The 16,675-nt window shown below is 38.5% G+C and overlaps 1 protein-coding gene across 1 annotated transcript in view; it reads left to right on the plus strand.

The window, feature by feature from the left end:
- The window catches only part of bmp6 (bone morphogenetic protein 6), a 66,764-nt gene that overhangs the window by 42,887 nt on the left and 7,202 nt on the right, over positions 1 to 16,675 (plus strand). The window contains exons 3-4 of the mRNA XM_020925570.2: positions 3,854 to 4,002; positions 4,659 to 4,859. Coding sequence (XP_020781229.1) covers positions 3,854 to 4,002; positions 4,659 to 4,859 — 350 coding nt within the window. The remainder of the gene's footprint in view (positions 1 to 3,853; positions 4,003 to 4,658; positions 4,860 to 16,675) is intronic.

The raw sequence follows: 16,675 nt of genomic DNA on the forward strand, positions 1-16,675 counted from the left end.
ACTTAACACAAGTCCAATTATGTTTTTGATGAGGAGACAACATTATATTATTATCATAGATTTGGAAATAACATAATCTGGGTCCTTTGACTAACTTTTTCTTCTTACTATCAGCCATTGAGATGTGATGGGACATAGGATTTTGTTGTGTGTTGCTTTTTAAGAAAATATTAGTTGATTTTGGATCTGTTTATTTACTGGCAGGTGTGTGTTATGTTTTTTAAGCACACTTGACCCCCTAGTACCCATCATATTCCTCTGTGTCCCTGGATGCTAAATTGGCTTGTTATGATGATCAGTAGTCTTCAGTTGACCAGGCTTTGAATTGTTTTGCTATAGGACATGCTGCTCCTGTTGTTTACACACCCAATTCTCTCAAAATTAGTTGCCTAAGTGCTCTTAAGTGACCTTGTAATGTAAACTATCTTTTATCTCCAGATGTCCCTCTCACACGTTGCTTTTACAGTCCCCAAAATATGCCTTCTTAGTGTAGGATGAAAGCACTCAAGTAAGCCAGCCAGCTGTGAGCGAGTTTTCCACATCTCCATGGCATTTTACTACAACCTCTGACAAGACTTATAAAGGAGATTTACTGTTGCAAAAAGCAGGGGTGTGACTCCTGACCTTATTATTCCAGTTCATTTAGGTAGTCAGTCAATAAGAACTTTTACAGGAGGGTCTCATAGCCTTGGCGCCTCAGGTAGCTCCTGGTGGGACCCCCGCTGCATTTGACAGGGGGACGATGGCTATGATGACAAGAACAAGGACTAAAGTATAAAAGCATGATATCACTGCTGGAAAAGAGCCACGGACATTTTCTACTCAGGCAGTCTAGCTCCCTTAACATCTTTCACTACTATTGTATTTGTATGATGGCTTCTGCAACATCCAAATATGAAGCCAATAGCAGAACATTGTGTTTTTAGCAGACTTTTACCATGTCCGCCTACTGTCATTTTCACATCCATAAGAATACTTGTGTGAAATTATGGACTTCAGTGGTGTTGGGGTGAGAGATCAATTAGTCTAGGGCTGTGTTTACATCAAAATAAGACATCAGACTAAATCAGGACTAAAACAGAAACTAAATTTGGACTACACCAGGACTAAACAATAATTAGAACAAGACCAGTTCAAGTCCACATCAGGTTTAAATACATTTTGGCATGTGTTAATGCACCACAAAGGGGGACATAAGATTGGGTGCATAACAGTTCACAATGTATTTTTTTGTAATTTTGTCATAATTTATAACAGTGAATGCCCAAATGTATGTTCTTGTCTTTCCTATTTACTGAAAATGTATTCTTGTAGTCACTTCACACATTAGTTGCCTGTAGTTTCAAAATGGTTGCAGATTATATATACGCAAAAAAAATAAAAACACTGGGGAGAATTCTTATGCTATTTTCTTTTCTCACGTCATCATTATCAGAATGAATAATATGACTGTATGTTTCTATGCAAACTGGATACTGTACCGTGTGAACTTTTCCATCCCTTGTGTCTGTTTGAAGGTGAAACGTGAGTGAAGGAAACCGTCACAAACACTCATTAATAGCCAATAAAGCGGTGCTGCCCACACATGACCGCAGGGGCATTCTCAGCACACCTGGATGATTGTGAGGCTTTGAAGTGGCTGTGACGGCACGTCCCTCCACCTAATGCTGTGTTATTATTATTGAAATAATGAGACATAGAGCCCTCTTATCTCTCAAAATGTCTGTTCTGTTTTGACTCAAATTACTTTTGCCTATTTTTAACAGTACATATAACAATTTTAATAGAGATATAGACGGCGCCCCAAAATATATATCTATATGTATAAAAAGTCATGATTAATGCTTTTAAACTTGATTCTGAAACTAAATAAAATACTTCATACTCGATACCAATTTTGATACCAAAATGATCATTTTAAAAGCAACATTTTGGTCAACATTGTAATCAATTTCAGCAAAGGTCCAATTTTATCCAGTTATGTGATTTTTTTTCAGTATCAGTAATTGCTTAAATGAGTATACGTTTTAGTACTGATTTGTATCTGATTTTCAGTACTTTTGCCAACCGTAATTTATTATTATTTATTATGTATTTTATTATTTAATATACTAATAAATTTGTACTTGTTAGATTTTATTTGTTGTGACAGAAGTGCTCACATCTGACAGTTTTGCTGAGTGTCCAGTTCTGTCCATTCATTCCTATGGGCCTGAAAATGATCAATGAATAAATAATTAGTCAAATAAATAAATATTATCACCTAAATTTAGCAAAAGGGAGACCAAAATCTAACCCTCTCATATTATGTGGTTGGTTGCTTATAGACATTAGCTGCGTCTTCTTACGTGGTGGAAATCATGACTTCTTTCTCCTGATAAGACACACTAGGGGAGATATGGGGAAAAAACAAATGCGAAAACAAGTATCTATTTTTCTTTTTGTTATCCTTTTCTACATATATTTAGATTGAAAATAATGTCTAGTGAATTTGATCAAGGAGGGACGAAATAATATTTTGATTGCAATAAAATACATTCAGCTTTTACTGTTATAGAGATTATCCAAGAAAAGTATCTAGATATCCATTTTTCTCAATATCGCCCACTCCTACACATTATAAAAACAGCAGGATTTGATACACTTTTAAAGAGCTTCACACTATCTTTTGTAATGATATGGACATATTTTAGCTCATACTTTGCAGAGTTGAATCCTGCCTCCTCTCGTCCCTGGGAGAGGTGACTCTGTGGTCAAACCTACAGGGGAGCCCAGACAGCAGACCCCTGCATTTCTGTTAACGGCCTCCATTCATCTAACTGTCATTCTGTTATGATACTGTTACCGAGATACAGGGGGAGCGCTGCTGGGTTTGCCTTGACTTTGTAGAAGATAGACTCCCCTCTGCTGTCCCAGGACAGTTAGGACCCAACTACTATTCTGTGCTTTTGGCTCTCTCGGCATCAGCTGTGTCAAGCTACATTTACAACAATGTTAAATTTTTTACACACCATGACAACAAAAGCTTCAACATCTGTGAGTTTGTACGATGGATTTTGGATGACATTGATTCATGCATACCTGAAGCCTTGGACAATCATATATTAGCTGAGATAATACATTGTTGGTTGGTCTTCAGCAGGTGTTTCCAAACTTTTCAGGCCGAGGCTTTCAAAATAATCATGTGAACAACTCGGAGACCCCCACTGCAAAATTAAATCGATAACAATTATACTTTCAATTTCAACTATCAAATTTATCTCACTTATTATTATTGACTCTAGCATAAATTAATGACTCCATGGGTATTTTTGGGGTCGAGGGCTGCATATTATACATATTATATACATATTATACATATTATATGCGTATTACATATATATTACATTTATATGACCACCAAATGATAATGCAGCCTCATATAGAATCAACTTGAATGCAATGTGTAGTCTCATACATTTTAAAAGGGCCGCATGATATGAGATAAAGATATTTGACAACGATATGTTGTACTGCGAACTATATCATTGCAGTATTAAATTTTTTTGACTCATTAAGACCAAACTAGGTTACAGGGGTATGCAGGGGTTGAATCTACTTTAAAAAAAAAAAAACTCTCATTTCTTTTCATATGGAGAACTTTGTATCATATTTTTAATTTATGATTATTGATTATTTGCAATATCAATCAATACCAAAAACTGAACTAAAAAAGTGTGAATGCCTCATTGATTGCTAAACATAAATTAATGTGTCCATGGGTGGTTTGTAGAGAATATTCTTCGCACACTTTCTTCATGATAACGAAAAACTTTATAACTCATTGACAGTGTGTTGTGTTTTGTTCTTGTAGGGAGGCAGACCTGTTCCTGCTTGAGTCGCGCAGACTGTGGGCTGCTGAGGAGGGCTGGCTGGAGTTTGACATCACAGCCACCAGTAACCTGTGGATCATGAGCCCTGTGCACAACCTGGGCCTGCAGATCAGCATAGAGACCAGCAGCGGTAAGAGACTTCATTTGACTTTTTTACATCCAGGCCTTCAAGGTGCACTGTGTAGCTTCTCCTGTAGGGGCTTTACCACCTTTTGTCTGCATAAGAGATGTTATTACTTTGCCTAGTATGTTCACAGTATGGCATTAATCTTTTCTATTTTGCTTTCATTCAATTATTGGTGTTTTTTTATTGCTCAAAAACACCTTAAAAACATGCATTATTTTTGTGAGTGGGGCCACCTGTCCACAGATCTAACCTGTAACTTGGTCTTCTTGCCTCCATCGAGGTAAATTTTACACCACACTGTAGAGCATTCTAGCCAAAGCAATAACATCTCCATAGAAAGAATCAGGTAACAGACTTCCTATCAGAAAAATTATATTGTGCACCATTAAAAGATATTCAGACTTACCAATAAGACGTAGTCATACAGTTATATCAGTGTGTAATAAATATTCTTTTTATATTTACTTTTGTTTTGATATGATCATATACATTTGGATTTAAATCTGTAGCAGTTTTGACTTATGTATTTAGGTTGTGAACTAGAACAGGACCAAACAAAGTCTACATCAAGACTGAACAAGGCTTAAACCAAGACCAAATCTGAGCTTGATTAATTTCATGGTATTTTTATGAACTAAATTATTATTTGTGAATTGCAGGTCAAAGCATCAGCTCCAAGGAGGCGGGGCTTGTGGGTCGAGATGGCGCCCAGGAGAAGCAGCCATTTTTAGTGGCATTTTTCAAAGTCAGTGAAGTTCATATAAGGACAGCGAGATCGACTGGAAGCAAACGCCAACGACAACAGAACCGCAACCGCTCCACACAACCCCAGGACACGCACAGAGGTCCCGCCCCCGCAGGTCAGTCCCATGAACCTTCCACCAATAGAGAAGCATGTAGTTACCATCGTGCCACAATATACACATTAGCAAAAACTGTCAAAAAGGTTTTAAGGTGTTCATGGTCCTGTGTAAGTGTTTGATTTTCAACAAAAAGGTGAGAAGGACTGAAAAACTGTTGGCTAATGGTGAAGAGCTTGGAACTGTAACGCTATTTGACTTGTTTAACAGCATAAATCAGCTCACCTGTTGTAGTTCCAGTTCTTCTGGTCAGATTGTGTAACAAATCTTAGAACAAAGGTTAGATTAAAGTCTGACTTGAGTAACAAAGCTTCAGACAGAGCAGAGCCTACAGTTAGCACCATACCCCCAGGGAACGTTTATAACATCAGCTGCAAAGTATCAACAGGTTCATGCGTTCATGTCAAATCTTAACACTGTACAATCTCTATAGTTTAAAATGGAGGACATATCAGAGTTACATGGACGAATTTGCTGTTTAACTGTCAAATTGCAGATTTTTGACCTGAATTATGGCTCATACTGTTATAATTACCGGGCCTGTCAAACCAAAAACTGGCACAAAATCTATGTATTTTCTTTGAGTATAATAAATTAACAAAAGTGACATTATTTTCCACAATAGCTTCAGACAGTTGTGATGATTGTCAGTTGAAAAGACACAAAACCACAAGATTAGTTTGTGGAGCCAAGTCTTAACAAACAATGATAAGGTCCAAATTTTCTGCATCATAAGTTTTGACATTTCTTTCAAAACCACAGACTCACCCATTGAGTTAAATCGGCCCCTGCTTTCCATCTGAAATGATGACATCATCAAATTCTGTTATGTGAATGCAAACTATTGGCTGTATATGTTGCTTTATTTTTTGAGATATTGGATTTGACTTTGGCAGTGTCTTCCTCTAATCAGACTACCTAATATGAACAATTCTCTCCAGATTTTTTCTGCATTTTATCTTTTATCTTTTAGTCTTCCAGTTTGGATAAGGGACAAACTGTAATAAGCAGGAAATGTCTGGTAATGAATAAAATATAGTCTAAAATCACATTTACATGTCCAAAAAGTCAAATTGAGCTGTCCAAGAAGTTTGAGTAGGATTTATTTGTGGCATCTGGTTGTGAATATAATCAAAGAATAGGATTAGCGTGATACTGGACAAAAGGGCTGCATTTCATGGTTCAAATATCGTCTCCAAAAACGTATGTTAGTTCATACTGTTTTCGATAATCAAGCCAGCAGACAAAGTGTCTGATTAAAAGAAACTAAAATAAAGTATTCGGTCACTGGTATGCATCGAATTGGTTAATTTGTTTTGAAATGGTAATCAAATTTTTGGATTTTCTACTGATTATTTTTGTCAACATAGTTTCATATTGCATCTATTATGACAACAAGTTTAAAAGTGTACTATGTAACTTTTCTGGGTGGATGTTCTTCTGCCATTTGTTTGTCTCCATAGTGATATTATTGCTTTGTCTGGAAACTTATCTGCCTAGCTTTCAATTTCACGTGTTTTAATTGCTCAAAAACATGCCTTTTCATTGCAAGATGGTCATCTCTACATAGATCTCACCTGTAACTTGACTTCTTGGCACTACCTGTTTGTCTCTGTGGAAATCTGAAGTTTAATACTATACTGAAGCAAAGCAATATCATCTCCAGGAAGACACCCATTGGAAATGTTACACAGTGCATCTTTAAAAAATCTGCTCACTGTTTAGCCAGAACTTTCTGTATCTATAGCTTTGGTTCATCATTTGATCATACAGTACTGGAAAACCAAAAACATATTCTCCTCTGAGGATCTGAACCATGTAAATATCCAGTCTGTAAATGGGCCCTGACAGGTGACCCCCTCCTCTGTACGTCTCATCAGTGCTCCCTGCCCCTCGTCCTCCTGCGCAGTGATGTAATGGGGTCTAAGCTGGATGTTATGAGCCCCTTCCAAATTAAATCAAGCTTTAATCCCTTCACCTTTCACCTGTTGTGGGTTTCCTGGCAGGACGTCCAGCGCTGTAAGCCGAGCTGCTCCTGTGAGGCTCCTTTGTGTTTGAGCGTTACAGTAGAAATGTTACCCAAACCAGGCTAATATGCATGAGCCCGGGGTAATCTAACAGAGACAGCAGCACCCTATGGGCCAATGGAAATGTCAGTTTGGTAATATAATATGGTTTATAAATAGAAATAGAATAAAAATTACTGTTTTAATCATGCTTCCCTGTATTTTGGCTTTTGGGTGTGCCAAAGCAAATTGTCTGTGTATGAATATTATATACAGTATTTCTATGTTTTATGCCAGATCTTTTGGTTTGCACAGTGAGTAGAGTGGCCTTATTATGCCGTTGTTACATTTTTATCCTTTTTTATTTTATTAAGGAGCTATACCCAATATTTTCCTGTATTAAAGTAGAGTTTGTTTTGCCCAAATGCAGATATATTCTTTTACTTTTACTACTTAAAGATTATTGTGTGCTGTATGCATCTAATTCTAAAGTGTTTTTATTGTCCTTGAACCAGGTAGTGCTGGTGTTCTGATAATGGTATTTGTCGTTGGCAGTGGTGTATCAGTGTGAGTCTGGTCTGGCCTCTGAAAAGCACTTATAAACTCATTGCAGTAACTAGGATGGAGGGAATGTGCTATGAAAGAAGGAGAAGGAGAGTGGAACTGTTTAAAATCAACTCATTCTGTTTTTGCAGTTTTAAATCAGAAAAACAGGTATAGCACTTTTAAATAATGTGGAAACTGCAACAATACAAATTTAAAGCCAGTCATGATACAATAATCACAATTTAATATTGCTTGGAACGGATACACTTTGGGCCAGAAGGGGCGAGCGTGGCCAAACTGTGCATTCAAATGAGAAAATTGTTACTTTAGATTATAATTTTATTACTAAAGTAGAAGTAAAATTATAATAATACTTCCCATTGACATCACTCTGGGGGTGTTCTATATGTACGTATATGATGGGATGTTCAGATGTTATGGTGACACAATGCACACGTTAGCAAACACTGACAAAAACGTTTTATACAACACATTTTCAGGAGCCTGTGATCAATACAAGCATTCATGGGCCTATTTCAGTCTTTGATTTTCCACAAAAAGGTGAGAGTGACTAACTGAAAAACTGTCTAATGCTAGCCACCTGTGACCGTAATTGTATGTGAGAGAGCCTTGCATGCCATATTTCCAGCTAAATCAGTTTTAGTTTATTTTTTTAATGAAACAGGGACAGTGCACATTATACATTAACCTTAACAGGAGAGATGCATTTTACAACGTTGTAGCACCAGTGCTAATTTCCACCTGTAGCCCCTAAGCAGGTTCTTTCTGGTCAGACTGTGTTAAAACAAGGCTGAGATTAAACTCTAATTTAAGTAATAGAGCTTCAGACAGAGCAAAGCCTTCAGTTAGCATCAAACCTCCAGGGAACCTTGATGACATCTGCTGCAAAGTATCATTAATGTGTATGTGGAAAAGGTACGTTCTATAATAGTTACTTCAAGTTCACATCTAAATATAGCCAATTGCACGACCATGAGAAAATACTTGTAAACACTGCAGATGGTAAACCTATTTCAGAGACAAGGCAGATGTAAATTGTCTTTCCAGGTAGCTCTCACTCCATCCTTTCACAGCTGTGTGTCATGCAGACTGGTACTGGCACCGCTGGGCATAGAGTGGCGGTTCAGACCTGTGTTTGTGCGCCAGTGTTGGCCAGGGTGGCATGGAGACATTTAAAGTGCAGTTAGCAGGACAGTGGCAGTGTGTGTGTTAGTGCAGTCAGTCCCTGGAGCTGTGACTGGAGGAGCTGAGTTCACATTGGGCAGGTCATCCATCACAGCTCGGGCCTCAGACACAGAGCAGGTGTGGAGATTTAAGGTTACTGTCGCTATGCAAACCAACAGGCCTATCTGATCCAGAGCAGGACAAGATAATAAGAACAAGACCTGGCGAAAAATTATGATACAAACTTTTGTTATTGTGATTTCCTGAGATTATAATGAGTGATTATTCTTAAATGACAGTACTTCTGTTTGAGTACAAGTTGCGGGGTGATATGGACCAGAACTTAAAGATATAAAATACAAGATTGGTGATAGTATAATTTTGTACTGATACTTTTGTACTGACATTTAAGTATTGTCACCGAACTGAAGTCATTTAAGGCTTCTTGGGACTTGCTGGTTAGGCTTTTAAACTTGATAGGAAACATGGAAAATAAAATTAAAATATTTAACATATATGTTTATACCTCAAAAATACCCTAAAAACATGCATTCTCATTATCAGCATTGTCACCTCTCCACAGATCTGACCTGTAATTTTGGTCTTATAACTTCACTATAAGCAGTTGCCAGACTCTCTACCAGGAACATTGCACATTACACCTTTAAAAACTGAAACAGTCTCTATCATTATTACTCCCCAGTCTCTATTCAAATGTCTGTAGACCTTAAAGTAGTTGTGTTGTACATACATTCTTTGTAACTGTCAAATTTTATCAATATATCATGAGAAATATGACATAGCCAAACCCTAATATTTAATGGCTATTTCCGTAGTTGGCTGTATTCAGTATTTACTCAGATTATCTCCTATGTTTCCCAGTAGGCTGCACCTTAATGATGTTAGCACAAGAGGTTGTAAGTTAAATTCCCGCGGGGCTTCTTCTCAGTAATTGCGTTAGATGAAAGGCTGACATAACAGAGAACAAAGCTCCATCATTTGTTATGCTGCGGGACAGTTCGCGCAGACCACATGTTCATTTTTGGCTCTGGTCTCATCCACTGTCACCTTTGGCCACAGACATCCACAGATTGTTTTTGAGTCTCATGTCAAGATGTTTTGAAGAGACAATCGAGTCAGGACTCTGAACAGTGGGATAAGGTGCTCCCCATGTGCTCGCAATGTGGCCCGGCTTTACCATTATTAATGCCATCCTTGTTTTCCTAAAGATAGAAAACCCATGTTTTCATATAGAGCAGTATTTCATCACATTGAAAAGAAGTATAACATGTATTTGACAGATGGCAGTTAAATATTGCATTCATTTAGAGTTATGAGCCATTATTTTCAAATTAGGTAACCCATAGCCCTTGGTCACATTCATTGTGTTCTTTTTGCTAAAAAATGTGATAAATTGAGAGCATCTGGTTTAAAAATTTGGTAATTTATATTTCCTATGTAGCTTTAAAGGTGCACTATGCAACTTTTGAGGTGATAAGTCCACCACTAACTTGCTCTCCCTGGGATGTTCCAAAGTATGGCATTAAACCTGTATTACTGTGTCCATTCAATTACAGGTGTTTTATTGCATAGAAATACCTTTAAATGTGTGCATTCGTACGGTGAGCAGGATCACTTCTCCACACATCTGACCTATAACTTTGCCTGGGAGCATTAGCTATGTTATCTTTGTTTATGCTTCACTTGACTGGTCAAGACTGAAATATAAGTCAAATGGTCAAGTAGGGTAACTGTATGGATGTTACTTTGGAAGGGCATCTGTTGTAATTCTTAATCCATAAGACGTCTGTTGTGGCCTTACTCGGAGGTCTGATGTAGTGAACCTGGGTATATTCAGTGTTATTCCCGTGTAGTGTAAAGTAGGTTATGTACATGTCCATATATTTAAGAGCCAGCTCAAAGGACAATCTGTTAAAAATGCAGCATTGGACTTTACATAACCCGAAACATGAAGCCCTCTCCGCCTCGCCACTCGGGACAGCGGGGAGTGTAAATATTTAGATCCTACACAGGAAGCTCGGAGGCCCCCCTCGCGACAGCCCAGTGTCCGCCGCCCGCACCCCACCGCTGGGATAGGACGAGCGGGAGGATCCTGGAGGAATTCAGGAGGGCATATGGTTTCAATACGGCACCACTCTTCTCAGGACAGGGAGGAGAGGACACGATGGATGGGCTCTGTCCTGTGGGAGCACTCAAGGGGAGAAATGTAAAGCCTGTCCCGCAAACTGTGAGGGCTACCACAGCTTCAATATTTTAAGAAAACACCAGATCAGAGCGCACCAGGCTGCAAGATGTTTGCTTTCACTTTCACATAGAGACTCTTTCTAAAAATAGGGTTGAATGAAAATGTGTGACTAAGAGGTTATCACATTTTCGTTTTCACATTAGTTTTCCTATCAGTATATTCTTTTTTATCTTTTATTTTCACCCAGAGAGGATCACAATCTAATGCTCTTAAAGGAGCACTATGTAACTTTTCTGGTGGACGGTCTGCCAACTGCTCGTCTCTATGGAGATACTTTGCCTGGAATGTTCCACAGTATGGAACCTCTTGCCACCTGCTCCTTATAGGTCAGATCTGTGGAGAGGCAACTCCACTCACTGTAAGAATGCATGCTTTTCAAGGTATTATAAACACCTGTATTTGAATAAATGCAAGATAGACACCCTTAATGCCATACTGTGGAACGTTATAGGCAAAGGAATACTAGCTCCACGGACACAAGAAAGTGGTGAACCTACACCAAAAGAGCAAAGGACAAATTCAGTTCTGTCAACTGGATAAAAGTTTTTAGTTTTTTTAGTTTTTTTTTAAATCCAGTTGGCAGAATTGAATTACTCCTTTGCTCTGGATCCTACCTGGATGACTGAGGGAGTACTCAAACATCTGTGCCAAAAAAGTTACACAGCACCTTTAATCTTTTCTTTGCCCTACATTTCTTATTCCCAATTTTCCCAGCATTCAAACACATAGGCGACTGCTCTTAAGAACATCTTGGGTTCCCTGTGCGGGCTTGGACCTTGTTATTGTCTCATTTTTATACTTTGAGCAGACAACATGTGATATTAAATGTCTTCCAGATGACATGCGGACAGATTTGGCAAGATCATGTCTCTAATAAATCACTGTTGTTTTTCTCCCAGCTCCAAATAGTCATGATTAGTCACTGGCCAGGTTTCTGTTGTGTCTTGTGGTGCTCAGAGGAATCTTAAGGGGGAAAGTCATCTGCTATTATTATGACATTCTCGTAAAGGTGGGTGGAGCAGAGATGCCAAACTACTCAAGTAATGGTAAGGGTGTAAAATAATATCAATCAAGATGAAGTTAAAGTGCACTACGTAACTTTTCTGGTGGGACTGCCACCTGTCTGTTTCCATGGAAATTATTCTTGTTTGCTTTACTGCTTTACTGAATGTCTCCACATTTTGTGACTGAGGCCACTCTGACCTCTGGAAGTTAGTAGGTAAGAACATTTGTATGACTGGACAATGTTTTGTATAATCGCACAAATGTACTCGTTCTGCACACTCTTGTGGTACAATTGGATTCGTTTTCAATGTAAATGTGATAATGCTTCTACTCAGTGCCCACATCAGCTCACACATCAAAGTCTGTTTCCTCTTTGCACATTGGCCTACTGCTGTTGTGTCACTTTGTGGAAAAGTGGTTTCCTTGTTTACAGAACAATGAACTTAGTGTAACCTTGTAGTTAATTGACACCACATTGGGCTTTGACTGCGAAGCTAAGTAGGTCGGGCCTGTAATTAGTAGCAGTAGACAGCTGCAGCTAACTGTACCAAGTATCGTAATAACACAGCGCTACATGTGCTAAGTGTGTGTAAAATAAATAGACATCTTAATAAGGCTGCTAAACACGGGTGTACATCGTCAGGAGGCTTGACAAGTAGGCTCACTACTGTAACTTTTGCTGGATATGAGTGTCTAAAAAAGATGCTGCTTGCTATGACGCTTTATTCGTACCCGTAGGTAAATTTTTTTGTAGATTTGAGGGGCTGGTCCCATATTTCACATTTCATTAATCCGCATTATGTCCAGAAAACACAATTACAAAATAAAGTGTTACAGTGCTCCAGTGCAGTCCAGTTTGTTCCATAAACAGTTAGTTAAATTCATCCATCACACTTGGCTAAAATCACAATAAATATTAAATATATATAAAAACACACATTTTTTCCAAGACAAATGTATTAAAATTGATAGATAAATAGATTACACTTTATTCGTAAGTACAATAACAGCTGGAGCAAAGCTCCTTTTAAAATGATTTGTTCTAGATCTTTGGACTGAAAGCCTCTGACCAGAGGGAAGCAGCTGAATCTCTGAGTTTAGTGGATGCTGCACATAGAGGAATAATATATACCTATACCTTTTTTGTCTTGCATGTTAAATATTACTCTTTTCAGAAAAATGTCAGAATATACCTGTGACCAACATAAGATAATCAATCAGTCAAGTAGCACATTGGATAAGATTGATTACACAGGATGCCCTTCCACCCACCACCTATACAGTTTATAAAGGTTTTTTGTAATATGAAGCTAGTAGCAATAAATAGGAGTGGTGGATATGCCGAAAAGTATGCGATTGAACACTACATAGCTTTATACAGTCTGCAGGGTCTTACAACAATAAGGCTGGCTAGTAGTAAGATGGAGAGGAAGTGTCTGTGTTTGACCATAGAGCTGTATTATCCATCATATCCACTAACTTTCAGGTTTTTGGACAGCCGCTCCTACCGCTAAGCTTCTGTTGCTCCAGTGGTATTCCCAGCGGTCTCCCATCCCAGTACTACTAACCAAGCTTAACTTTTCTTAGCTTTCGAGATCATATGGCATTGGGCATTCTCAAGATGTTGAAACATTTTGAAATTGTTACCAACCAATACCATACCAAATAAGGGAAATGATTCACTATGGCGGCCTCTTATAAGGAAAAGGAGCTATAAATGGAACTGAGGAGGTAAAATTCATAGCTTTTGAATCCAACAAGTTTGTGGTTTCCAAGGTTGAAATAGAGGCCAGGTTCCTTAAACACATCATGCTGCCTTCACTTCCTGACTCTGGACTACTTGATTAATGTATTTCTGTATTGAGTGGCGTTCATGTAATTTACAGCCTTTTCCTCCTGTAGGTCCTGTGAGAGGTTCAGGAGACAGCATGAATGGGACACAGTGTAAAGCGCTAGTATCAGCGTGAGGATCAGGGACACTTTATAGTTCACTGGAGCTGCTTTTCCTGAACAAAACAGGGCTGGGAAATTACTGCCACTCGCTCACCGGGGTAAAACAACTGCTGTAAAGTGGCAAACGTCAAAGCTTGGCAATCGTACTGTAAATATGTGGGACAAAAGATAAAAATACAGAGCTGATAGGCTATATAGGAATTTCTTCAGTTGAATTTCTGGTAACACTTAGTTTTGGTTAGAATGATTCAGGCTTGATAACTATTTAATGAGGGGAGTTTATAGAAGTACTAGTTACTAAGCCTGAATCATTGTAATTTATTATGAATTCAGTCTTTCTTCATACTTAATTATAATTTTTGTTAATAATAAAGTTTTGGAGTTCTGTTCAGTTTTAGTCTGAATGTATTGTGGTGGTTTGGTGGTTTGATTTCATTTCACATCCTATATGTTTCTGGTATTGGCTATGCTATACCTTCATTGTAAATTAATATTGCAGATTGACAAGCCAATGAAAGATTCTGTATGTATATTGCGAGCAAAGGCCCTCTTTATTTAAGTTTTATTATCATGATCTGCAGCTCCTTCTTCTTGTATTATAGATCCTTGTACTGGTACTCTGTGTAATCTGGCTTCAGTCCAATAGTTTTATTCATCAGCTGGTTTCACTTCATGGAAACTGTCTGACCTCGCAGCATTAGAATTCATTCACTTGACGGTAGGCGGGTACTTTTTTATGTAACCAATTGCTGTTATTTGGGCGTGACATATGTAATAACGGGGCTATCTGGTATATTAAGCTTTTTCCCAAATCCTGTAAGAAGAAGGGCAATAACGTCTTTCCCCTTGATAAAATTCATCAAACATTCTCTTTGTTCTGGCTTTTAATCCTTGATCTCGGGAATCGTTGCCAACTCAGAATGTATGCCTCTTCTCTGATTGGCTGGCCTGGACTTGCGCTTCCGGGGTGCTTGTAAACTGACTAGTGTATTCAGATTCCAGACCTAGTTGCTGGAGTGAAATGAAATTGAGCGGAGGCACTAGTGGATGGCTGCGATTAATAGCTTCAATGTTAACACTGTTTAATTTTTGTTGATTACTTCATAAACTCTTCACAATTAGAGTAAATATTCCAGTGTGGAACTTGCCTATACATATAAAACATGGAAATTAAATTGTGTCAAACCTCTTCCATCCTCTGTAGTGTTTTACACTGAAGGAAACAGAAGTGAATAGGAGCGTGATGGACTCGCAGTAGCACTGTGGCCTTAAACTTTTACAGGCAGGAAGGAGAGATGTGGTTTATGGGCACCACAAATCTGAGCCTTTAGCCTCAATGAAACCCACAGTAAATATCAGCGTTATTCCTCTTAAATAAGCCTGAAGACCTTGTGGAAAATCACCTCCAGAGATTAATATTAGATTTGCAGCACTAACCGCACAATGTATAAAGTTAACACATGGATTCATATGTTCTGTGAAAGTTCCTTTGGACGGCGAAGACTGGGTGAAGACATTGCATCAGATGTGCTGACTTTGACATAGATAAATTATTATAGCGGTTTGTACTGTTGGCAATGGTTCATTATGATGATTTCAAGACACTTACTGCTACTATGATTGTTCTAAGATTAGCGATCTTAGAATAACTTGATACATCCTTGATAATCCTTCATTTGGTACGTTTGACTGCACAATTATCAATACCACTGGTGTCAGTGCCTCAAAAGCTGAGCAAGGATGAAGCTGGTTAGTACTTACATGGGAGACCACTGGGAATGCTGGTGGGGCAACACAGTGGGGCAGCAGGGCATTCTGTTGTTGTGTTCTTAGGCAAAGCACTTCACTGACCTTGCTTAGGAGGAGTGAATGATAGTTGGGGAAATGGGGCAGATCTGAAGCCTCACCTCCATCAGTCTACCCCAGGGCAGCTGCGGCTATAGCTGAACGCCACAGAGTATGGAGTGAATTAAATTGTTCAGTGATTTTAAGTGTCTGGAAAAACACAATCTAAAACATTAATCACAAAGGCTTGTATATGTGCCCTGACCAAACCCCTTGGCCACCGTGCAGTACATCTACACTGTAAAACCCCGGCATCTGTCTGTTTGGTCTTGAATAATGTTTTTCTAGCTAATGTATTGAATCCGCTCTCTTTCCTCTCTGGCTCAGGTTCACATCAGGTCAGCTTTGTTCTTTCAGTTGGAGTTTCCTCTCCTCCATCGCTTACACACTGCTGCCTGTCGTGGCCTACCGTAAATTCTGAAGAAAAGGGACACACTGTTTTCACATTTAGGAAAAGTCAGCATCAAATACACTAAGAGTCAATCTCCAGAGAAGCAGCTCTAGAGCCCTACATAACCTGTATTCATAAGAGCTGTGTACACTCACCACAGTCAGCCATAAACAGACTATTTCCACATTAAACACATCAGTGACGTGTCTTTCCTATCAGACAGGAAGAGGGCGTAACCAAGGGAAACACCTGACCATATCCGAGGGTTTCTACTGACCCTTTAACCTCAGTTTGACTTTTTATTATGTGACATACTTTATCAAGTCTTGTATGCGGGACCTGGTGGTTGTTTGAAGAAAGTTATATGTTGCTGTTGGTTAACAATATCATTATATTTTTAATTACATTTTACTGTGCCGGACAATGTTATTACATTGATTTGATGGCTATAATGATATCTAAGAGAATACATTGCTATAGGGATTTCACATTGTAGTAACCCTATAGTTTTTGGTTCTTTATTTTGCAGAGCCTGGGGTTTTTGGTAATATTCCCTCATAGGAGCCTGGTTATACATGTACATGGTTTGTAGAGTTTTAAAAAAGTTGGATCAAGGAGG

Source organism: Boleophthalmus pectinirostris, unplaced genomic scaffold, assembly GCF_026225935.1.
Source record: "Boleophthalmus pectinirostris isolate CB_2022bp ecotype Guang Dong unplaced genomic scaffold, ASM2622593v1 HiC_scaffold_15, whole genome shotgun sequence".
Lineage (NCBI taxonomy): Eukaryota > Metazoa > Chordata > Actinopteri > Gobiiformes > Gobiidae > Boleophthalmus > Boleophthalmus pectinirostris.